At 38.9% G+C, this 24273-nt stretch overlaps 1 protein-coding gene across 1 annotated transcript; it reads left to right on the top strand.

Annotated features, from left to right (window-relative positions):
• The first annotated feature begins 18787 nt into the window (after window positions 1-18787).
• Window positions 18788-19667, top strand: LOC102413518 (protein crumbs homolog 3-like). The gene has a single exon (XM_044947208.2). The coding sequence runs from the start codon at window positions 18847-18849 to the stop codon at window positions 19216-19218; it is 372 nt and encodes a 123-aa protein (XP_044803143.2). The 5' UTR covers window positions 18788-18846; the 3' UTR covers window positions 19219-19667.
• Window positions 19668-24273: the final 4606 nt, after the last annotated feature.

The following is a 24273-nucleotide window of genomic DNA, read 5'->3' as shown; positions in this document are numbered from 1 at the left end:
GAAAGAACCTTAGGACCCTCCAGGAAGAGCTACCCTTTCCCAGAGAGAGCTCTTTGGGCCATGTAGTCTTGCCCTATGTATCAGCCCACAGCTGGAATGAGTTCAGAATGTTTCCTTCAGCTTAAAAGAGGGACTGAGAGAGGGTAGTAGAAAGCGGGGGAGAGAGGGACAGATGAGCGCCCCTTTGATAATTCATTGTACTTTTCCCACATAGAAAAAGACCTTATTCCTTGCTTCTAACATTGAGGAATAAACAGAAAACCTTGCCACAGTGCTCTATATTTTTAGTAGATACTTACAAAGCACCTGAACAAATGAAGAACAAATGAATCTACGGACAAATGCTATCTGGTTGGTAAGAAAGTTGCACAAAAAAACAAAAACTGAGCTTCTCATTCACTTTAGGTTTCCTTTCTCCAGTGTGTGTGTGTGTGTCTCTCTCTACCTGTGCCTCCCTTTCTCTCTCTTCTTTACTTAGCTGAGTTCATTTCCAACAAGCACAGAAAAGTTAGAGTGGTGACCAGGAAATGTTTTGAGCTTCTGGATTCAAATACCTTGTGGAAAAGTACATTTAATTTACAACTACAACACATACAACTGGGTATTTTAACTGTAAATCTAATGTGATGGTTGTTCCTTTAGATATTTCCTTAATTTTATGTGAGGATTAAATACATATCCTTTAAAGAATATAGGTTCTAACCATTTCTAAATGACTTATTTTCACTGGCCCGCTACTGTACATTTCCTTTATGTAAATAAATAAATATTTCTAAATTGCTCCATTAGCATACAGAAAAACATTAGCTTTTAAATGACTTTAGGGGGGTTATAAGCACATTGCCCAAAAATGAGCTTTATAACAATTCTCTAGGCATTCATGTTTGAAAATGTAATATTTATATGGTAGAAATTATAAGATTAAAACCCAGCAAGCTTCTATAAATTTGTCCTTTTAAAATATAAACTATTAAAATACTTTAAGAAATACAAATGCAACTGCTTTAATTCCAATTCCATATCAAAGTTCTCAGGATTTTGCATTTATATAGAGCAGAGTTCATGAACTCCTGCTAACCATGTTAACAATCTACTAGGTTTCTAAAGACTCAGCAGGGGTTAGAATTAGAAGGCTCTGCCATCAGCATCAATAACAGAGGCAGTGACACTCAGAGGAGTTTTTCACTGTGCTCTCCAACGAGGGCTCAGCACACTCAGAGACCACAGCCCATAAAGGAAAGAGGTCTCTGGCTAGTAACTCCAAATACAATCTGGAGAGACACATTATTTCCAATTTCATTTTTAAACAGTGATAGTCGTTTTAAAATTACATCTATGCGTGTGTATGTACTTTGTGTGTACATTCATAAGTTCATCACACTCATACTTATTTTAAAGGGCCTTAACCACTTAAAAGGAGTCTCGAGTTCAGTTTTAGTTCTGATTCACAAGGGAAAAGATGTGAACAAAATCACAAATGTACCTCTGGAGGCAAGAGAGTGGCTTAACTCCTTAATTTAAGACGGAAGCCTATTAGATGACTCAAACACTTTGGTGTGGCCTGGGTCCAAGGCAGGTGGCAAATGAGAGACACATAAAAACAAAGGGAATACATCTAAATTTACAGATATACATTATAGGCTAATTTCAAAGCAGTTTTTGAAATAAATCAAACTTTGTACAAAATGAATTTGCTACCTATGGATTTTCATGGGCATGGAAACATATTTCCCCCTCCTCCTACCTCCTTTTTTAAACAATTTTCACCCAATTCCCTTTCTTCATTCCCTTGTTCACAAAAGCCTATCTTTTTTTAAAACTGGGTTGTTGGGGGTTGGTTAAAAAAAAAAAGCTCAAGAAAGGGCAATATTCAAATCTTAAGTCCACATCAACCATTAATCTTCTGATATTTTTCTCTTCTTCCTTTTTGGAGAGCCAAATAGTACAGAATATCTGTATCTTCTGTTGTTGCCTGCAGCAGGAAAACAGCGTCTAGCACTCTATCACTTGGTCATGAACCTGAAGGAAACATGACCTCTAATGCAATGTTTTCTGTGGTGGAATCAGCACTGATCACATACATGATTTGCATTCTAGTCTTCTGGATCTTCAGTTTTCTGAAATTTCAAGTATTATAAATCTGTATATTTATAATGCCCAAACTTGTTTCCCTTTCAGCTCATCATCATTCCAGCAGTTATTGCACACTAGATAAAGACTTTCGTGAGCTTTTATGTTGTTCTTGCTAAGTACTCTCCAATTACACTAGATAATAAACTCAATTTTTGACTCTTTCAGATAAAGCTAATTCACTAAAGCCAAAACTAGTGATTTCACAATAATCTCAGTCTTATCTGTCCCTGATTCTAGGAAGCATATCCAGGGTAGTCATGGCAATTTACACTAGGGAGCTAAATTACCTCTTTTCTAAATTACCACATGGACATATTCTGCCTTTGGAAAAAGTGCTATATTATTTGCATCTATGGACAAGTTATTTATATCTGAAGACATTCAAACTAGTCTTTCCCATTCTATTGTTTTCCTCTATTTCTTTGTATTGATTACTGAGGAAGGCTTTCTTATCTCTCCTTGCTATTCTTCGGAACTCTGCATTCAAATGGGTATATCTTTCCTTTTCTCCCTTGCCTTCCTTTGCAAAGAAATAGAGGAAACAATAGAATGGGAAAGACTAGAGATATCTCCAATAAAATCAGAGATATCAAGGGAACATTTTATGCAAAGATGGGTACAATAAAGGACAGAAATGGTATGGACCTAACAGAAGCAGAAGATATTAAGAAGAGGTGGCAGGAATACACAGAAGAACTATACAAAAAGATCTTCATGACCCAGATAACCACAATGGTGCAATCACCCACCTAGAGCCAACATCCTGGAGTGCAAAGTCAAGTGGGCCTTAGGAAGCATCACTATAAACAAAGCCAGTGGAGGTGATAGAAGTCCAGTTGAAATTTTTCAAATCCTAAAAGACAATGCTGCGAAAGTGCTGCACTCAATATGCTAGCAAATTTGGAAAACTCAGCAGTGGCCAAATGACTGGAAAAAGTCAGTTTTCATTTCAATCCCAAAGAAAGGCAATGCCAAAGAATGTTCAAACTACCACACAATTGCACTCATCTCACATGTTAGCAAAGTAATGCTCAAAATTCTCCAAGCCAGGCTTCAAGAGTACATGAACCATGAACTTCAAGAAGTTCAAGCTGTATTTAGAAAAGGCAGAGGAACCAGAAATCAAATTGCCAACATCTGCTGGATCATCAAAAAAGCAAGAGAGTTCCAGAAAAACATCTACTTATGCTTAATTGACTATGCCAAAGCCTTTGACTGTGTAGATCACAGCAAACTCTGGAAAATTCTTAAAGAGATTGGGATATCAGATTACCTGACCTGCTTCCTGAGAAATCTGTATGCAGATCAAGAAGCAACAGTTAGAACCAGACACGGATCAACAGACTGGTTCCAAATTGGGAAAGGAGTACATCAAGGCTATATATTGTCATCCTGCTTATTTAACTTATATGAAGAGTACATCATGATAAATGCTGGGCTGGTTGAAGCCCAAGCTGGAATCAAGATTGCCAGGAGAAATATCAATAACCTCAGATATGCAGATGACACCACCCGTATGGCAGAAAGTGAAGAACTAAAGAGCCTCTTGATGAAAGTGAAAGAGGAGAGTGAAAAAGCTGGCTTAAAACTCAGCATTCAGAAAACTAAGATCATGGCATCTGGTCCCATCACTTCATGGGAAATAGATGGGGAAACAATGGAAACAGTGAGAGACTATTTTGGGGGGCTCCAAAATCACTGCAGATGGTGACTGCAGCCATGAAATTAAAAGACGCTTACTCCTTGGAAGGAAAGTTATGACCAACCTAGACAGCATATTAAAAAGCAGAGACATTACCTTGCCAACAAAGGTCCATCTAGTTAAAGCTACACTTTTTCCAGTGGTCATGTATAGATGTGAGAGTTAGACCACAAAGAAGGCTGAGCACTGAAGAACTGATGCTTTTGAACTGTGGTGTTGAAAAAGACTCTTGAGAATCCCTTGGATGGCAAGGAGATTCAACCAGTCAAGCCTAAAGGAAATCTATCCTGAATATTCCTTGGAAGCACTGATGCTGATGCTGAAACTCCAATACTTTGGCCACCTGATGCAAAGAACTGACTCATTGGAAAAGATCCTGATGCTGGGAAAGATTGAAAGCGGGAGGAGAAGGGGGTGACAGAGGATGAGATGGTTAGATGGCATCACTGACTCAATGGACATGAGTTTGAGCAAGCTCCAGGAGTTGGTGATGGACAGGGAAGCCTGGAATGCTGCAGTCCATGGGGCTGCAAAGAGTCAGACATGACTAAGCGACTGAACTGAACTGAACATTCAAACTGACAAGGAAGTTAAAAAGAGAGAGAGAAAGATAAGTTAATGGAAATACACAGGAAAAAATTTACCAGAGCCAGCAATTTCCCCCATTCCTTTCTTTTTATATTCACTGTGACTATAGTCATCAGTTCAGTTCAGTCGCTCAGTCGTGTCCAACTCTTTGTGACCCCATGAATCGCAGCAGGCCAGGCCTCCCTGTCCATCATCAACTCCCAGAGTTTACTCAAATTCATGTCCATCAAATCAGTGATGCCATCCAGCCATCTCATCCTCTGTCATCCCCTTCTCATCCTGCCTCCAATCCCTCCCAGCATCAGAGTCGTTTCCAATGAGTCAACTCTTCACATGAAGTGGCCAAAGTACTGGAGTTTCAGCTTCAGCATCATTCCTTCCAAAGAAATTCCAGGGCTGATCTCCTTCAGAATGGACTGGTTGGATCTCCTTGCAGTCCAAGGAACTCTCAAGAGTCTTCTCCAACACCACCAACTTTTGGCGCTCAGCTTTCTTCACAGTCCAGCTCTCATATCCATACATGACCACTGGAAAAACCATAGCCTTTATTAGATGGACCTTTGTTGGCAAAGTAATGTCTCTGCTTTTCAATATGCTATCTAGGTTGGCCATAACTTTCCTTCCAAGGAGCAAGTGTCTTTTAATTTCATGGCTGCAATCACCATCTGCAGTGATTTTGGAGCCCCCAAAAATAGTCTGACAGTGCTTCCACTGTTTCCCCATCTATTTCCCATGAAGTGATGGGACCAGATGCCATGATCTTCGTTTTCTGAATGTTGAGCTTTAAGCCAACTTTTCACTCTCCTCTTTCACTTTCATCAAGAGGCTCTTTAGCTCCTCTTCACTTTCTGCCATAAGGGTGGTGTCATCTGCATATCTGAGGTTATTGATATTTCTCCCAGCAATCTTGATTCCAGCCTGTGCTTCCTTCAGCCCAGCGTTTCTCATGATGTACTCTGCATATAAGTTAAATAAGCAGGTGACAATATACAGCCTTGACGTATCCCTTTTTCTATTTGGAACCAGTCTGTTGTTCCATGTCCAGTTCTAACTTGCTTCCTGACCTGCATATAGGTTTCTCAAGAGGCAGGTCAGGTGGTCTGGTATTCCCATCTCTTGAAGAATTTTCCACAGTTTATTGTGATCCACACAGTCAAAGGCTTTGGCATAGTCAATAAAGCAGAAATGGATGTTTTTCTGGAACTCTTGCCTTTTCCATGATCCAGCGGATGTTGGCAATTTGATCTCTGGTTCCTCTGCCTTTTCTAAACCAAGCTTGAACATCTGGAAGTTCACAGTTCACGTATTGCTTAAACCAAACTGTTGTCTGACTAAGTTGTTTGACAGTCCCATTTCTGTTGCAATGTCCTCCTTAAGAGGAAGTGGTATACTTTTCCCTATTAATTTGCTCTTAGAACTGAGTTTTTCCCCCTTCTCTTAATGTTAGTATTTTAACCTCCCTGGCAGTCCAGTGGTTAAGATTCCACCCTTCCAAACAGGGAGTGTAGATTCAATCCCCAGTCAGGACACTAAGAGCCCACATGCTACATGGTGTGGTCAAAAAATATCAAGCTAATATCAGTATTTCAACACAAAAATTTGCTTTACTCAATTATGAACATTTGTTCATCATGTCTAAAATTGCACTTTTATCATGGTTCAGTTCAGTTCAGTCGCTCAGTCGTGTCCGACTCAAAAACACTTAATGTAAAAGTTATCATTTTAACCATTTTTCAGTAGACAGGTTCCATGGCACTCACATTTTCACAGCTGTGAAACCAGCACTGCCATTCATCTTGAGAACTCTTTCCATCTTCCTAAATGAAATTCTCAGTCCTTCCTCCTCTCCAGCCCCTGGCAACCACCACTCTACTTTCTGTCTCTGTGAACCAACAACTCTAGTCACCTCATATAAATGGAATCATACAATATTTGTCTTTTTGAGATGTCACCAGCTTATAATAATCTCCTCAAGGATCATCCATGTTATGTAGCATATGTAAAAATGTCCTTCCTTTTTAAGGCTGGATACTATTCCATTGGATGCATACACCACACTTTGTTTATCCATTCATCTGTCCATGGATACTTGGGTTGCTTTTGGCTCCTGCGAATGATTGCTATGAACATGGGTGCATAAATAATTGTGTAAGTCCCTGCTTTCTCTTTTGGGTATACACCCAGAAGTGGAATTGCTAGATGATATGGTAATTCTGAGCTTCCCTGCTGGCTCAGTGTAAGAATCCACCTGCCAATGCAGAGGACACAAATTCAATCCCTGAGTTGGGAAAATCCCCTGGAGAAGGAAATGGCAACATACTCCAGTATTCTTGCCTGAGAAATCCCATGGCCAGAGGAGCCTAGCAGGCTACAGTCCACAGGGTCACAAAGGAGTTGGACACGACTTAGCAACTAAACAACAATGGCAATTCTATGTTCAATTATTTTTTTGAAACATCATACTGTTTCCATAGTGGATGCATCGTCTTACATTTCCACCAGCAAATGCACGAGGGTTTCAATCTCTCCACAACCTCATGAATACTTGTCTTGAGTTTTTTTTCCTCTTTTAAAATAAGTCACCCTAATAGTGTGAAGTGGTATCTTATTGTTGCATTTCCCTAATGATTATTGATGTTGAGCATCTGTCTCTTCATGTGCTTAGTGGCCACTTATATATCTTCTTCAGAGAAATATCTATTCAAGTTCTTTGCCCACTTTTCAATCAGATTGGTTTTGTTGTTACTATGGTGGGTTGTAGAAGTTTTTCATATATTCTGGTCAGATGTACGATTTGCAAATATTTTCTTCCATGCTGTATGTTGCCTTTTCACTCTGTTGATGGTGCCCATATTATAGCTTTAAGTTTTAATATTCTAATGCTACAGATTTTTGTTATTTGTAAGTTTAATTATTCTAATTTTTAGACTTAATCAGTTTTATAAAGTTTGAGTAACAAATCTTTAATTTTATGTTTTTCTTTTGATCTCTCTGAAGACATAAAACAAAAAATATTATTAAAATTAACAAGATTAAATAAATATGAACTCAAATGTTTAAAGTGATATTTTTATAAGTTAATAGCATTTTACTTCTAAAATTATTAAAGCATAAAATGGCACTAAGACTTTTAGAACACCTTATTTTAATTGGAGAATCTAAGTAGTGAGTACATGGGTAAACTATACAATTCTTTTGAGTCTTTTGCATGTTTGGAAATTTTCACAGAAACTACTGGAAAAAAATTGGGTCAAGAGATATCATTTAATTATGGCAAATTAATAAATATATATTTTAAAAGCTAAGCACTCTTTTGAAAAATGTCTATTCAGACATGCAGATGGCCAACAGGTACATGAAAAGATGCTCAACATTGCTAATCATCAGGGGATGCAAATCAAAACCATGAGACATCACCTCACACCTGTTAGAATGGCTATGACCAAAAAGAACACAGATAACAAATGTTGGTGAGGATGTGGAGAAAAGGGAACCCTCCTACACAGTTGGTGGGAATGTAAATTGGTATAGCCACAGTGGAAAACGGTATGTACATATCTCAAAAAACTAATTAATAAAACTACCATATGACCCAGCAACACTACTCCTGCATAAATATCTAAAAAAAAAAAAACCCACTAATTTGAAAAGATAAATGACTTTATTGCTTAACATGAATACATTACAATAATCACAACTACAGAGCCAAAGTGAACCTAATGTAGTTGGTTCACACTTTCAGAAAAACTGGACTGCTAGCCTGTGGAAGAGTAATAAGTCAATGTTCAAATAGACTGCTTAGGAATGCACAACTTGATTTCTTTCACCATGGATATCAAATCTTTAGGTTCAAGAATAATAAGAGCAGATTAGCGAACAGACTTGGGAACACAGGGGACGAATTGAGACAGTGGCATTGACATATATAGACTACCACAATGTAAAATAGATAGTGGAAAGCTGCTGCATAGCACGGGGAGCTCAGCTCAGTGCTCTGTAATGACCTAGAGGGTAGGAGTGAGGCTCAAGAGGGAGCAGATAGATATAGATATAGATATAGATATAGATATAGATATAGATATATGTAGCTGATTCATGCTGTTGTAAACAGCAACTAACACAACATTCTAAAGCAATTATACTCCAATTTAAAAAACAAAATAAAAATTAAAAAAATAAGATATTCACTTATGTTTCTGAAAATGTCACCCTCAAATATTCAATTTTTTTTCAAAATCTATAATACTATTAAACATATTTGAACCTCAAATATTTTTCCAGGGTTGTTGGTCAAATTTTTAAAAGAAAAAAACTTTGCATTGGTAAATAACATTTTTGAACCTTATCAGTCTTCACAGAGGAGAAAATAAGTTAGCTGATTTCCTTTCCTCCAGACTTACTTAGATTTCACAGTTACTTAGAACTTTAAAATGCTTTTCTCAGTTAAATTCAGAAAACTTTCCCAAAGTAACAAAGAATACAAAAAGAATCCTGATAAGCTCCTTACAATTTCATTAACTCCAGATGTTAAAGAACCTTGCTATTTCTAATTATTATATCCATAGAATACACCTTCTGAAGGGGCGTCTATAGAAAATCAAGGCTAGCGAAATCTGACCGTATGAGATCTCAGTTTCCCGAGCAGAGACTAAACTCAGGCCACATAAGTAAAAGCTCTGGATCCTAATCATTGAACCACGAGGGAACTCCACCTTAACCTCTTTTTCATATCTGCCTTATTAATACCCTCACTCAGGACCAATATTTATAAATCTGAAGCCAATATGTCTTTGATATTCCTCTCTTTTCATCTGGCTCTTTATTTTTCTTTTATTTAAAATTTTATTTTATTTTTAAACTTTACATAACTATATTAGTTTTGCCAAATATCAAAATGAATCCACCACAGGTATACATGTGTTCCCCATCCTGAACCCTCCTCCCTCCTCCCTCCCCATACCATCCCTCTGGGTCGTCCCAGTGCACCAGCCCCAAGCATCCAGTATCGTGCATCGAACCTGGACTGGCAACTCGTTTCATACATGATATTTTACATGTTTCAATGCCATTCTCCCAAATCTTCCCACCCTCTCCCTCTCCCACAGAGTCCATAAGACTGTTCTATACATCAGTGTCTCTTTTGCTGTCTCGTACACAGGGTTATTGTTACCATCTTTCTAAATTCCATATATATGCGTTAGTATACTGTGTTGCTGTTTTTCTTTCTGGCTTACTTCACTCTGTATAATAGGCTCCAGTTTCATCCACCTCATTAGAACTGATTCAAATGTATTCTTTTTAATGGCTGAATAATACTCCATTGTGTATATGTACCACAGCTTTCTTATCCATTCATCTGCTGATGGACATCTAGGTTGCTTCCATGTCCTGGCTATTATAAACAGTGCTGCGATGAACATCGGGGTACACGTGTCTCTTTCCCTTCTGGTTTCCTCAGTGTGTATGCCCAGCAGTGGGATTGCTGGATCATAAGGCAGTTCTATTTCCAGTTTTTTAAGGAATCTCCACACTGTTCTCCATAGTGGCTGGACTAGTTTGCATTCCCACCAACAGTGTAAGAGGGTTCCCTTTTCTCCACACCCTCTCCAGCATTTATTACTTGTAGACTTTTGGATCGCAGCCATTCTGACTGGTGTGAAACGGTACCTCATAGTGGTTTTGATTTGCATTTCTCTGATAATGAGTGATGTTGAGCATCTTTTCATGTGTTTGTTAGCCATCTGTATGTCTTCTTTGGAGAAATGTCTATTTAGTTCTTTGGCCCATTTTTTGATTAGGTCATTATTTTTCTGGAGTTGAGCTGTAGGAGTTGCTTGTATATTCTCGAGATTAGTTGTTTGTAAGTTGCTTCATTTGCTATTATCTTCTCCCATTCTGAAGGCTGTCTTTTCACCTTGCTAATAGTTTCCTTTGATGTGCAGAAGCTTTTAAGTTTAATTAGGTCCCATTTGTTTATTTTTGCTTTTATTTCCAATATTCTGGGAGGTGGGTCATCTGGCTCTTTAAAAACAAAAGAGCATAAACAGCCATAACATAAAATAAGAAAGGAAAGAAAAAGAACCTTTTGAGTTTATATCTGAACATCAACTTTAGTAATTTTATGTTTTCTTCCTTAAACATGCAATTCTGAAAATTATTTGTAACAATAATGAGTTAATTGTTGTTATCTTCCATTTAATTATCAATCCATACAGCTGCATCTCTGTAACACTGGTATAAATTACACTTGTGCATTTTCAGGTATATTCCATCTTTTTAAGTTCAATGATAATTCATAATATCAGTTTACAAGCTATCCTTTAATAACAGAGGTTAACCATGGATCCATATCAAAACTAAGACATAAAATCCCACATATATGAGTATTAACCTTAGACAGTCTAAGATTAAATTGCTTCTTGATCTTGTCATCAAAACAAGCATTTAATAAGCTCTTAAATATTATATGTTTAAGATACATCATTTCTATTTTAAATACTTTACCTCTTACTGAGATTTTTTTATTTGACATGTGTCCAAGGTACAAAGATAAATCTTTCCTCTTGCTCCTTGATGAGATGTCAGAGCTTACTTAAAGGTTTACGAATAGAGCTATTAGACTAATTTTTTTTCTATTGCAAGTTACTTATGAGAACTGGTAGCAGCCTGTTGAAAGAAATTTACCTGCGGATAATAGTCCTTATCTCACCTCTATCTATCATGCTATCAATTTCTTTATTATAAGAGTTTACCTTTGGGCAGCTCATACACCAGCTGTCAATCTGTCCTCACCCTGAGACTTTGTAGCAAACTAAGCTCAGGTGTATTGAAGCTTTACAAGAATAAATTGTCTTCCTTTGTTCTCCAACTAGGACAGGTGTATCAGTATGCAAGCCTCTGGCACTCCAGATGTGCTCCATCACAGTGCAGAGGCAGAACTTTTTTATTCGTGTCTCCTAGGTCACGATTCTTCATCTGGAGATTTCCTAGACTTTACTTCTTGTCCTAGTTTTTACATTTGCCCCTCACCCCTCCTCACTAAAGGCAAGTAAAATGGCGGCTTTGAAAGGACTGAAACAATTCCAATATCCATCAATAGTGGACTGACTAAATAGATTATAGTACTCCAAAAATGAAGTAATAGGTTGACCAAAAAGTTCATTTGGGCTTTTTGGTAAGATGTTATGGAAAAACTCAAACTTTTTGGCCAATCCAATACTATGTTTGTTGAAAGAAAGAAAGAATGTTCTCAAAGTACTAATGTGGAGCGATTTCCAGGATATATTAAATTAATAAAGGAAGACAAAGGATAGTATCACCCTTTGCATTAAAGAAGAGAAAAACATTCATAATTGCTTCTATATTCATAAAGAAAGTCTGAAAAGACACATTAAATCAAGTCATTGGTTCGTGGGGCTGGGGGTGTGTGGGAACCGGACATGATGAAAAGAGAGTGGGAAGAAAAATTTTCATGATATATCTTCCTATACTTTATTTTTTAATTATATGACTGTATTGCTTATTCAAAAATTTAAATAAAAAAGAAATAGTAGCTTTATTCACTATAAGGAAGCTGAAAGAAAGAAGGAAAATATTAAGAGCCTCATTCTTAGACTATTAGAGCAACAGTTTGGTGAAGAGAAAATAATAATTACCAGGGAAAAGAAAAATAAAATTTAGAAAAGCATCAGTGAAAGAAGCTAGGATTGCTTTGGCTGAAGAACAGGCTAAACGATCTCTGAAATTATCTACTAATTGATTTGCATCTATGTTTTAAAAGTGAGCAAAAAGCATTTTGAAGAAGAATTACATTATAGTAGGATCGAATGCTATCTCCTTAAGCATTTTCTTCTATTTTCTAAAAGACAGCCCATACATTGCCTCTTTCACACCTCTGATTCTGAAGGCAGCCAGTGAAACGGGAAGGCCTGAGCCCTGAAGTAAAGCTTAGGAGCCTAATGCCATCTCCATGGCTCAGTGCTGTGTGGCTGAGCACATTATTTAACTGCATGGTACCTTGTTTCCTCATCTGGGCAGTGGGGATAAGAATAGAATCCGCCTCATAAGATCACTGTGAGGATTACTTTACACACAAAAGACACATAGAACAGTGCCTGCCTTGCCTTAAGAGCTGTGTAAATGTTTGCTTTTTAATCTCTTCTTCAACTCCTTTGCTGTTTATCTTTCTTTGTTGCCTCCTTGGCCTAATAACTTACTCTTTCCATTAACCCTTTGTTCTTTTTTACTCTGCTTGCCTTCCTCTTTTCTTTTTAATAAGAGGATGCAGTCACTAAAATTTTCCCATTGAGTTTCTGGGACAAGATCACCCCAAAGAAAGTCATTCATAAAGGAAACAGAAAGCACAGTGTTGGCCAGGGAAATTTAGGCTTAAAACAGTGGCATAAAGTCAATTCCTTACATTTCTGTACTGCTCTGTAAAACTACATGTTAACTCATTTGATCCTCACAACAACCCTCTGAGAGCATCAGGGCAGATAAAGAATAAAGAGCAAAGGAGGTTAAAAGGCTTGCCTGAGGCTAAAGTACACATCAGAAGTTAGTGAGGATGTCTGACTAACTCAGTTCAACAATTTATTGAACACCTGCTAGAGCCTGGGTACTGTGCTGACCTCCACATTCCAAAATGCTTTGTGCTTCAAAGAGTTTCCGTGACATAAAGCATCTCTCAAGACGATCATACTACTTAAAAGCTACCACTATACTATTGCAAAATATTTTGAGCTTTGGATATCTGGCAAACTCAACTACTCTATTCTCATCTCCAAATGTGTGCACCATACCACCAGTGGATTGTAAGGGTTAAATGAGAAATTAAATATAAAAGAAGTCTGTAAACTGTAAAGTTCCATAGCAGATAAAAGTCATTGTTATCTGATTTAGCAGTGGAAAGCAAGATCAAACCTAGGTGGGGAAAAAAAAAAAAAAGAAGGTCTGAGAGCAAAACATCCCTAAGTCCCCAGCCTTTAAAAGACCTCCCAGGGAGAGTAGCAAGATTACAAAAACTCACACTGTCTCCCCTGCAGAGGGTACCCACTGAGCCAACAGGGTAGACTGCCGATTCTAGCAAATGTATTCCTCTCCATTTGCTCCAGTTGGTGACAGGAGTTGAAGAGGGGCAAACCAGACAGCTGGTGCGACATGAAACAGAAAGATCTACATTTTACCTTTAAAAAAAACCTGTGGGAAATAGTGGGAGAAGGAAAGAAGCAGGCAAGTGCTTGGGGCATTTCAGCTGATAAGTGAGAGAGAGAGAAGCTACTCTGAGACAGATGCAATCCACACCCTCCATCTGTAATCACAGAGAGGCTCACATGTCAGAAAAAAGTTTGTCCTCCCTCAGGGGAATTGTGAAAGCTGTCAATGTTCTAGCCATGAGAAAACAAAAAATCTATATAGAACATACCAACATGTGGAGGCCTGATATAGAGCTCAGAGAGATGTTCTATGGGAGTCTGACTCTTGCAGGCTTCTCACTTGGACTGGGAATGTAGACATGAGGCATGCTTCACCGGGGAGGGCAAAAGATGTCTGAACCTGCTAGGAGACAGGCCTGAGGCTTACGATTTAGGAAGGCAATAGAGCGAGGCACTTAAGTAAGCCGATTGTCCGTCAAACCACTTGGGTTCAAAGCCCAATTCCTCTGCTTATGTACTTAACCTGCATGACTTTTCAGTTGTTTAACTTTTGCTGCAAAATTATTTAATTTTGCTAAGTTTCAGTTTCCTGCTCTATAAAATGGGAGCCAATAATAATACCTTCCTCAGGATGCTGCAATGATTAAGTAGTATGTTTATAAAGCAATTATGAAGTGCGCACTTAGTAAGCAGCCAATAAATGTTGGCTATTGTTTCAAAAGGCCAGTTTACTAGTTAATCTTGGTTCCTGTGGCTTCAGTTCAGTTCAGTTCAGTTCAGTCACTCAGTCATGTCCAACTCTTTGCGACTGCATGAATCACAGCACGCCAGGCCTCCCTGTCCATCAACAACTCCCGGAGTTCACCCAAACTCATGTCCATTGAGTTGGTGATGCCATCCAGCCATCTCATCCTCTGTCATCCTCTTCTCCTCCTGCCCCCAATCCCTCCCAGCATCAGAGTCTTTTCCAATGAGTCAACTCTTCGCATGAGGTGGCCAAAGTATTGGAGTTTCAGCTTTAGCATCAGTCCTTCCAAAGAACACCCAGGACTGATCTCCTTTAGAATGGACTGATTGGATCTCCTTGCAGTCCAAGGGACTCTCAAGAGTCTTCTCCAACACTACAGTTCAAAACCATCAATTCTTCGGGCTCAGCCTTCCTCACAGTCCAACTCTCACATCCATACATGACCACTGGAAAAACCATAGCCTTGACTAGATGGACCTTTGCTGGTAAAATAACGTCTCTGCTTTTGAATATGCTATCTAGGTTGGTCATAACTTTCCTTCCAAGGAGTAAGCGTCTTTTAATTTCATGGCTGCAATCACCATCTGCAGTGATTTTGGAGCCCCAAAAAATAAAGTCTGACACTGTTTCCACTGTTTCCCCATCTATTTCCCATGAAGTGATGGGACCAGATGCCATGATCTTCGTTTTCTTTGTTGAGCTTTAAGCCAACCTTTTCACTCTCCTCTTTCACTTTCATCAAGAGGCTCTTTAGCTCCTCTTCACTTTCTGCCATAAGGGTGGTGTCATCTGCATATCTGAGGTTATTGATATTTCTCCCGGCAATCTTGATTCCAGCTTGTGCTTCCTCCAGCCCAGTGTTTCTCATGATGTACTCTGCATATAAGTTAAATAAGCAGGGTGACAATATCCTGTGGCTTAGAGGACAGTAAATTAGAGTGAAAGAAAGTAAAAACTTTTCTGTAGCATCAAACAAAAGAAACATAAGAACAGAACTTGCATACTCACTGGTGACTGAGAAAAGTTTCAAGTGTTTCTGTTTTGTGAGCTAACAAATTGAACATCTGCACAGAAAGGCAGCAAATCCCAGTGTCCAAATACCTAAAATCAGCGCTGGGTTTGTATTCCAGCTCCACCTCTCCACCCTGAACAAGTCATGTAAGACTCAAGCCTCTATCTATTCCATATTTGTAGATGATAGCAAATACAATGAAATAGTATCTACCTCATAATGTTGGAGTAATCATAAAATGGACAATGCATGTCTTAGTACATTCCTCAGTACAGTCCCTGGCATATGAAAAGTGCTTAGTAATTAACAAGTATTATTACTTTCTTCACTGCAAAAGAAGAATCAGAGGGTTGTAGATTAAATTTAAAGCCCACTTCTTTGAGTAGAGAAAGCAAAATACACTGCTTATCGGGAATCATTTCTTACTCTATCAGAAGTAACTTTCTCTTTTAACACAAATTTATCTAACAATCTCTCCTAGGAAGAAGTAATTTACCTGGGGTATCAGAATACTTTCAGTTTGATTCACCATATGGTCTTGCTGTCTTCATTATGCTTTAAGTAAACTAAGCAGAAAATTTATATGAGATAATAGAAAATTTTGAATTTTCTCCAAGAGCTATGATTAATATTCTGTTCATATGTATGTATTGCTATTTTATAATTGAGTCATAGTCCTAAAAGTAATAAGACAAGTGTCTTAAAAATTCTAGCAAAAATAGGGAAATCCCTGGAGGTCCAGTCTGCACTCCCAGGAGTTTTCACTCTCACTGCCAAGAGTGTGGGTTCAAACCCTGGGAGGAGAACTAAGATCCTGCAAGCTGCTTGCATGACCAAAAACTAATAAATAAATGAAGAAAAATTCTAGCAAAAATAAAACAAAACACATTTGATTAAAGGTTTATCAGCTTTACAAAAATTCATTCTGCATTTTTTTAAAGTTTGCCAGTTCAGTAAATTACAGTAGCAGCAAAATTTTTAAATGTATATTAAGCACATCAGAAAACATAAATACAGTTGATAAAAGTTTCTGAATGCCTACTACACCAGACACTCCCATCTGTTTTAAATATATTCATTCACTCTTACAAAATTGTTTCATTTATCATCATCTACATTTCACTTAAATTTTCCCATGATCTGATATTGCAACCTGATTGAATCAAAGTATTAAAAACTCTGTTACTCTAAGAATTTGTAACATTTTCCATCAACATTCCTCTCTAGTTTTATGTACTCGATCTGTGCTGTGGGATGTAGTAAAAATTGTCTGCCTTCAGCAAAATGAACAGCTGAAGTGCCCTGCTGCCTGACAGCGCCTATTAGGCCACGATCTGCTGTGAGCACACACGGTACTAATGATTGACTTTCAGCTGCCTCAAAGAAAGCCTTTAAATGCTTCAAACCATGTGAGTTTGGTCATGTTGTTGCTGTCCAGTCGCTAAGTCCTGTCCGACTCTGTGTGACCCCATGGACTGCAGCACGCTAGGCCTCCCTGTTCCTCACTGTCTCCCAGAGTTCGGTCATCCAGTACCCCAAATGAGCCCAATATTTTAGCACCGTGCTTGGAGGTTAACTTATAAATGTGGTGAAAACAATCCTACAATGTTTATTTTTAAAGAAAAGTACCATTACAAATTAATGCTTTGTGCTTTACTAAAAGCCAACAACAAGATAGAATGAACAATATTTTTTAACAAAATCTTTCTAATAGAGCCTGGGAAGAGGACATATATTTAAAACAAACAAACAAAAAAACCCCACAAAATCATTGTTTACTTAACTAAAATTTATTCATCCAATATCTCCTCTTACAGTAGCCTCACATCCATGTGCTTTCTCTATCTGGAACACCCTATTTCACCCCTTCTCCCCCTGCCTCCGTTTCCACACCATGCCGTCTAAAAATCCTTTCCAGCCTTGCACAGCCTACTCAGAGGCTCTCCTCTCCCACCTCCCCACCCATAACCACCCCCTGGCTGGAAGAAATCTGAGCACTACACGTTCTTTGGAAAATAATTTGACAATATTCATCAAGGGCTTTAAATTTTTTAATTTTTTCTTAATCACTGGATCTAGTTATCAACCCTAAGGAAAAAACGGGAATAATTTTTTTTAAAAGGAATGTAAACATGGAATAATTTTTTTTAGCCATGTGGTGGGATCTTAGTTCCCCAACCAGGGACTGAACCCCGACTCTTGGCAGTGAAAGCATGGAGTCCTAACCACTGCACTGTCAGGGGATTCCTTACATAGAATAATTTTGAAAACACTGTTCAAATATTATTTATAATAATTCAAAATGCTAAATAATTCAGACATCCAACAAAGGAGAATGGCTAAGTAAATTATATTTGACAATAAAATATTATACACAAATTTTAAATCATAATTATTTCAGAAGATGTCATAATAGACAACATGAAATATGTTTAATATGTACCATTAAAAGCAAAAATGAGTACCAAATTGTACATCTGATTTAACAAATATGTAAAAGAGAAATATCTACTCACACACAAAAAAATTGATTAGAAGGAAGTACTCCAAAACACTAATAATGGTTATTTGGGAGTAAGAAGATAATGAGTACTTTTTTCCCTCTTTATATTATTTTGTATTTTCCAAAGATTGTACAATAAGTACATATCATTTGGAAAAGAAAAATAAACTTTGAACAGTAATTAGAAAGCTACATAAACACAAGCTATTAATATTGTGCCCTTAGATCACATTACTTCATTGCTACATTAATGTGTAGGTTCTGGGATTGGTCACTTTCTTAAATAAAATGAAAGTAATTAAATTAGGCTATGCCCACTCCAGTTTTCTTGCCTGGAGAACGTCATGGACAGAGAAGCCTGGTGGGCTACAGTTCACAGGGTGGCAAAGAGTTGGACAAGACTGAGCACTCTTGCACCAAGGCTAGTACAAACAACCAAGAAAAAAGTTTCAATCAGATTGATTTAACCTGTACTCAAAAATAATCTGGATAAGTTTAACCAGTGAATATAAAAGGTCATTCATCCCTTTTTGTTACTCAGGTATCTTTTCAACCAGTTTGAGGACCTGTCTTCTAGTTCATAAATGTTCATGTTATCTTCAGAGCATTTTAGAATCCAAAGCTACCTTTTACTTTCTCTTCTGAACCTTATCCTTCTTTAAAAAGTTGTTCTGTTTAAAAGAATCATCTTTGCCCACTGTTTGGCAAATTTAAGGGCTTTTCTGGGTTACCATCAAATGCCAAGGTTAACAAGATTTTCAAAAGTAATGTAGGCTACCTAATGTTTCCACACTGGGGAAAACAGTTTTTAAAGGAGAAGAAGAAAAGAAAATGCCCAGTTTCTTTGGTCATAAATCTCATTCCATAAAGTCATTATTTGGAATATGATTTTATGTTACCTTAAATATAAAACTCAAAATAGCAAGGTACCCCCGGCCAGAGATGCGGTAGGAGCGGCCCCCGCGACAAGCCCCTTCCCTGTGCCACCAGCCTGTCACCCAGCCCATGGCGAGCCCGAGCCTGGAGCCGCTTCTGGCGCTCAGCCTGCCACTGCTGCTGGCCCACTGGGGCCGGGTTGGGGGGCAAGTTTCTACGACCTCGACAAGTGTGAACACCACCGCTACACCCTCTGGCCCCAGCCCTGGTTCCAATGGAGCCCTGTCACAGGAGGCAACCACCACCATCATCGTGGTTTTCTCTCTCCTGGCTGCCCTGCTCCTGGCTGTGGATCTGGCCCTGCTGGTGTGGAAGCTACGGGAGAAGAGGCAAACGGAGGGCACCTACCGGCCCAGCAGTGAGGAGCAGTTCTCCCACGCAGCTGAGGCCCGGGCTCCCCAGGACTCCAAGGAGATGGTGCGGGGCTGCCTGCTCATCTAGGTCCCCTTCCTCTACCCATCACCATTCTTGGTTGTGTGACCTTGGGGGAAGGCAGAGCCCTCTCTGGGCAATCAAACCCACCCAGTCCAGTGCTTAACAATACAAGGGAAGAAGGTGCTTCTAAGACTGTGCCCTTGATGGCAGGGGACACTGAGGCTGCTCACTTTACACATGTATCTATATAGTGGGTGGTGAGATATTATAAGACCTTCCTGTGGGCTGGTAGGAGTAGGAATTAGCCTAGATGAAGGAGACTCCTACAGGGCACATAGGCTGTTGGGAGAGGAATTCTAAGTTCTCGAGGGCCCTAGGGGCTGGGAGGGCTTCCTGGAAGGGAGGGGCTTTTAGCTGCACCTAAGAGCCAGCCTGAGGTTGCCTCAGGAGGGGAGGTGGTGAGTGGTGTGGGTTTCTGAGCAAAAGAGGGCTCCCAGATAAACTCATCAGGAAAAAAAAAACAAAACTCAAAATACTCACTTCTCATTTTTCAGGTACTTTTCATGCACTTTTAAAAGCATATCTCTTAGTGAAGGTTGTAATTACCATCCTCTTTCAAGTAATATCTATAACTGATTTAATTTACTTAGAGAACAGTTTTCACTGAAGAAAAAAGAAATTTAGCCTTGAATTAATTCCAAGTCTAAATCTTCCTTTTAGAGCACCTGAATAAGAGAATTACTTTATTTGATGATGCCATTGATCCTTCCCAAGTTAATTTTATTAACCTGCTTTTTCATTGAATTTGTCCACTCACATCTAACTGACCCAAATGCCTTATCAAGTGCCCAAATCAGGTCAAGGATAAGAGCTGCTAGTGATGCTATTTTAAGAGGAAACAGAATGCACTGAAGCTAGACCAGCCCCTATTCTGTCAAAATGCACCATTTCTTTGGCATACACAAGTTATGGTTCACCAACAGGAGAAATGGTGAAAAGTTAACAAACTAGCTCATTCCTGGAGAATAGTCTGGCTATTTTGTCTATGAATATGCACTGAAAACTTTTTAAACAAAAACATGGTTTAATGTGGGCTTCCCAGGTGGTGCTAGTGGTAAAGAATCTGCCTGCCAATGCAGGAAGGAGACTAAGAGACTCCGGTTTCCTCTCTGGATTGGGAAGATCCCCTGGAGAAGGCCATGATAACCCTACTCCAGTATTCCTGCCTGGAGAATCCCATGGACAGAGGAGCCTGGCGGGCTATAGTCCATAGGGTCACAGAGAGTCAGACATGACTGAAGTGATTTAAGATGCATGCAGGCATGGTTAATATATGAAACTGTATATTTTGATTCATAACTAGGGGCTTTAGAAATTACATGCTAGCTATAGATAGTCATCTATTTCTTTCAAGGACAATAAGTGTGTCTTTTTTACTCCTTATATCCAGTACCTAGCATACTGCCTGCATATAGTAGGTACTCGATAAATATTTGTTAAACTTGTGACACAATGACATAATTAACTTAACTGAAGAGCAACTGCCAAGTTGTATCATCTTGCAATAGCGCGTGTGTGTGTGCACACGTGCACATGTGCTCAGTCGTTTAGTCGTGTCCAACTCTTTGCTGCCCCATGGACTGTGGCCCACTAGGCTCCTCTGCCAGTGGAATTTTCCAGGCAAGAATACTGGAGTGGAGTAGCTCAGTCTCTCCATGTAAAAAGCTGAGGTCAAGGGCTCAGTCCCCAAAAAGGTCTTTGGCCTTGTTCTACTCATAGTTTCATATCTTGTTACAACCAGTCATCTCCCTCACAATGCATGAAGAATCAGACAAGCAAAGAAAGAGAAAAATAGTTTTTAACACAGTTCATCACTGTTATAAAACAGATAATTTATATGAAGTATTTATTTAGAAATTAAACTGATCCTTGTACAGTTCTTCTGTGTATTCTTGCCACAAAAAAGATCTTCACGACCAAGATATTCACGATGGTGTGATCACTCACCTAGAGCCAGAATTCCTGGAATGTGAAGTCAAGTGGGCCTTAGAAAGCATCACTACGAACAAAGCTTGTAGAGGTGATGGAATTCCAGTTGAGCTATTTGAAATCCTGAAAGATGATGCTGTGAAAGTGCTGCACTCAATATGCCAGCAAATTTGCAAAACTCAGCAGTGGCCACAGGACTCGAAAAGCTCAGTTTTCATTCCAATCCCAAAGAAAGGCAATGTCAAAGAATGCTCAAACTACCGCACAATTGCACTCATCTCACACGCTAGTAAAGTAATGCTCAAAATTCTCCAAGGCAGGCTTCAGCAATATGTGAACGGTGAACTTCCTGATGTTCAAGCTGGTTTTAGAAAAGGCAGAGGAACAGATCAAATTGCCAACATCTGCTGGATCATCGAAAAAGCAAGAGAGTTCCAGAAAAACATCTATTTCTGCTTTATTGACTATGCCAAAGCCTTTGACTGTGTGGATCACAATCAACTGTGGAAAATTCTGAAAGAGATGGGAATACCAGACCACCTGACCTGCCTCTTGAGAAACCCGTATGCAGGTCAGGAAGCAACAGTTAGAACTGGACATGGAACAACAGACTGGTTCCAAATAGGAAAAGGAGTACGTCAAGGCTATATATCGTCACCCTGCTTATTTAACTTCTATGCAGAGTACATCATGAGAAACACTGGGCTGGAGGAAGCACAAGCTGGAATCGAGATTGCGGGGAGAAATATCAATAACCTCAGATATGCAGATGACACCACCCTTATGGCAGAAAGTGAAGAGGAGCTAAAGAGCCTCTTGATGAAAGTGAAAGAAGAGAGTGAAAAAGTTGGCTTAAAGCTCAACATTCAGAAAACAAAGATCATGGCATCTGGTCCCATCACTTCATGGGAAATAAATGGGGAAACAGTGGAAGCAGTGTCAGACTTTATTTTGGGGGGCTCCAAAATCACTGCAGATGGTGATTGCAGCCATGAAATTAAAAGACGCTTACTCCTTGGAAGGAAAGTTATGACCAACCTAGATAGCATGTTCAAAAGCAGAGACATTACTTTGCCAACAAAGGTCCATCTAATAAAGGCTATGGTTTTTCCAGTGGTCATGTATGGATGTGAGAGTTGGACTGTGAAGAAAGCTGAGTGCCGAAGAATTGATGCTTTTGAACTGTGGTGTTGGAGAAGACTCCTAAGAGTCCCTTGGACTGCAAGGAGAGCCAACCAGTCCATTCTAAAAGAGATCAGTCCTGGGTGTTCTTTGGAAGGACTGATGCTAAAGCTGAAACTCCAATACTTTGGCCACCTCATGCAAAGAGTTGACTCACTGGAAAAGACTCTGATGCTGGGAGGGTTTGGGGGCAGGAGTAGAAGGGAACAACAGAGGATGAGATGGCTGGATGGCATCACTGACTCGATGGACATGAGTTTGAGTAAACTCCGGGAGCTGGTGATGGACAGGGAAGCCTGGCGTGCTGCAGTCCATGGGGTCGCAGAGTCGGACACAACTGAATGACTGAACTGAACTGAAACTGATCCTTAAATTAATACAAACTAATATTTGACCCCTGTCTCATTTCATTATAACTGAAATAATTTGTCACACAGTTCTATTTCTGAGGACAATAATCTTATGATTGCTATGAAAAATCATTTAACTCAAAACATTTCACTAATTAAGGGACTTATATTTTTTAGACAAAGAAATTTCAATAATATTCTTTACAAAATAAGTAATATAAACATATACAAGACATATAGCCTAAAAATAGGTCCGCCAAATAAACTTCTATCACAAATGGAGCCTGTTTCAGAAGTTTAAATACTAAAGAGTTTTAATTTGTATTAAGATCTCACTAGCTTTGATTCAATAAAGCCAACCAGCTTCTGTCTGTACATTTTCTCACTGTGCAAGTGGAGATAATGCTGCTGCTGCTGCTAAGTCACTCAGTCGTGTCCGACTCCTAGCGACCCCATAGACGGCAGCCCACCAGGCTCCCCCGTCACTGGGATTTTCCAGGCAAGAGTACTGGAGTGGGGTGCCATTGCCTTCTCTGGGAGATAATGCTACTTACTGCTTTATAGGAGTGCTGTGCGAATTAATTGGTTAATGTTCTTAAAGCACTATGTGCCAGATGTTATCATTACTTTGTACTGTATATCTCTTTGCAATTATCTGCCACCTTAAAATTCTATGGCTTCAAGGGTGCTTCACTCTTAGAATACTTTAAAATGGGTTAAGGAAAGTTCAAGAAGGAATTTAAAAAACACTTGGGCTAAGTTAGGATGAAAGAAAGAGAAATTTAGAATCTGGCATATTTCATTTCATACTTCTTACATCAAGTTACAGGTTTCTAGACTCAAAACCACTGAACCATTTTAAATGGGTAAATTGTATGGTATGTAATAATATCTCAACACAGCTGTTAACAAACAATAATAAGGCCAAATCAAATATACCAAAAAAAAGTTATATACGCCTTGAAAGTGATTTCATTATTCTAGAAGAAAAATTTCTATCTACACACATCTTGAGATAAAATGCTATACAGTTTTAGGAAATCAAATTACAATAGAATTAAGCAGTTAAATTACAGTGATATAATTTATCTCTAATAATTTAATTATTAATTATAATCAGTCAGTCAGTTCAGTCTCTCAGTCGTGTCCGACTCTTTGTGACCCCATGGACTGCAGCATGCCAGGCTTCCCTGTCCACCACCAACTCCTGGAGCTTGCTCAAACTCATGTCCATCGAGTTAGTGATGCCATCCAACCATCTCATCCTCTGTCGTCCCCTTCTCCTCCTGCTTTCAATCTTTCTCAGAACAGGGTCTTTTCCAATGAGTCGGCTCTTTGCATCAGGTGGCCAAAGTACTGGAGCTTCAGCTTCAACATCAGTCCTTCCAATGAATATTTAGGATTGATTTCCTTTATAATTGCTGGTTTGATCTCCTTGCAGTCCAAGGGATTCTCAAGAGTCTTCTCCAACACCACAGTTCAAAAGCATCAATTCTTCGGCACTCAGACTTCTTTACGTCCAATTCTCACATCCATACATGACTACTGGAAAAACCATAGTTTTGGTTAGACAGACCTTTGTTGACAAAGTAACATCACT

The sequence above is a fragment of the Bubalus bubalis genome, chromosome 8 (genome assembly GCF_019923935.1).
Source record: "Bubalus bubalis isolate 160015118507 breed Murrah chromosome 8, NDDB_SH_1, whole genome shotgun sequence".
In the NCBI taxonomy this organism is placed as follows: Eukaryota; Metazoa; Chordata; class Mammalia; order Artiodactyla; family Bovidae; genus Bubalus; species Bubalus bubalis.
The sequence above is the reverse complement of the archived record's forward strand: the minus strand, read 5'-3'. Positions and strand labels throughout refer to the sequence as shown.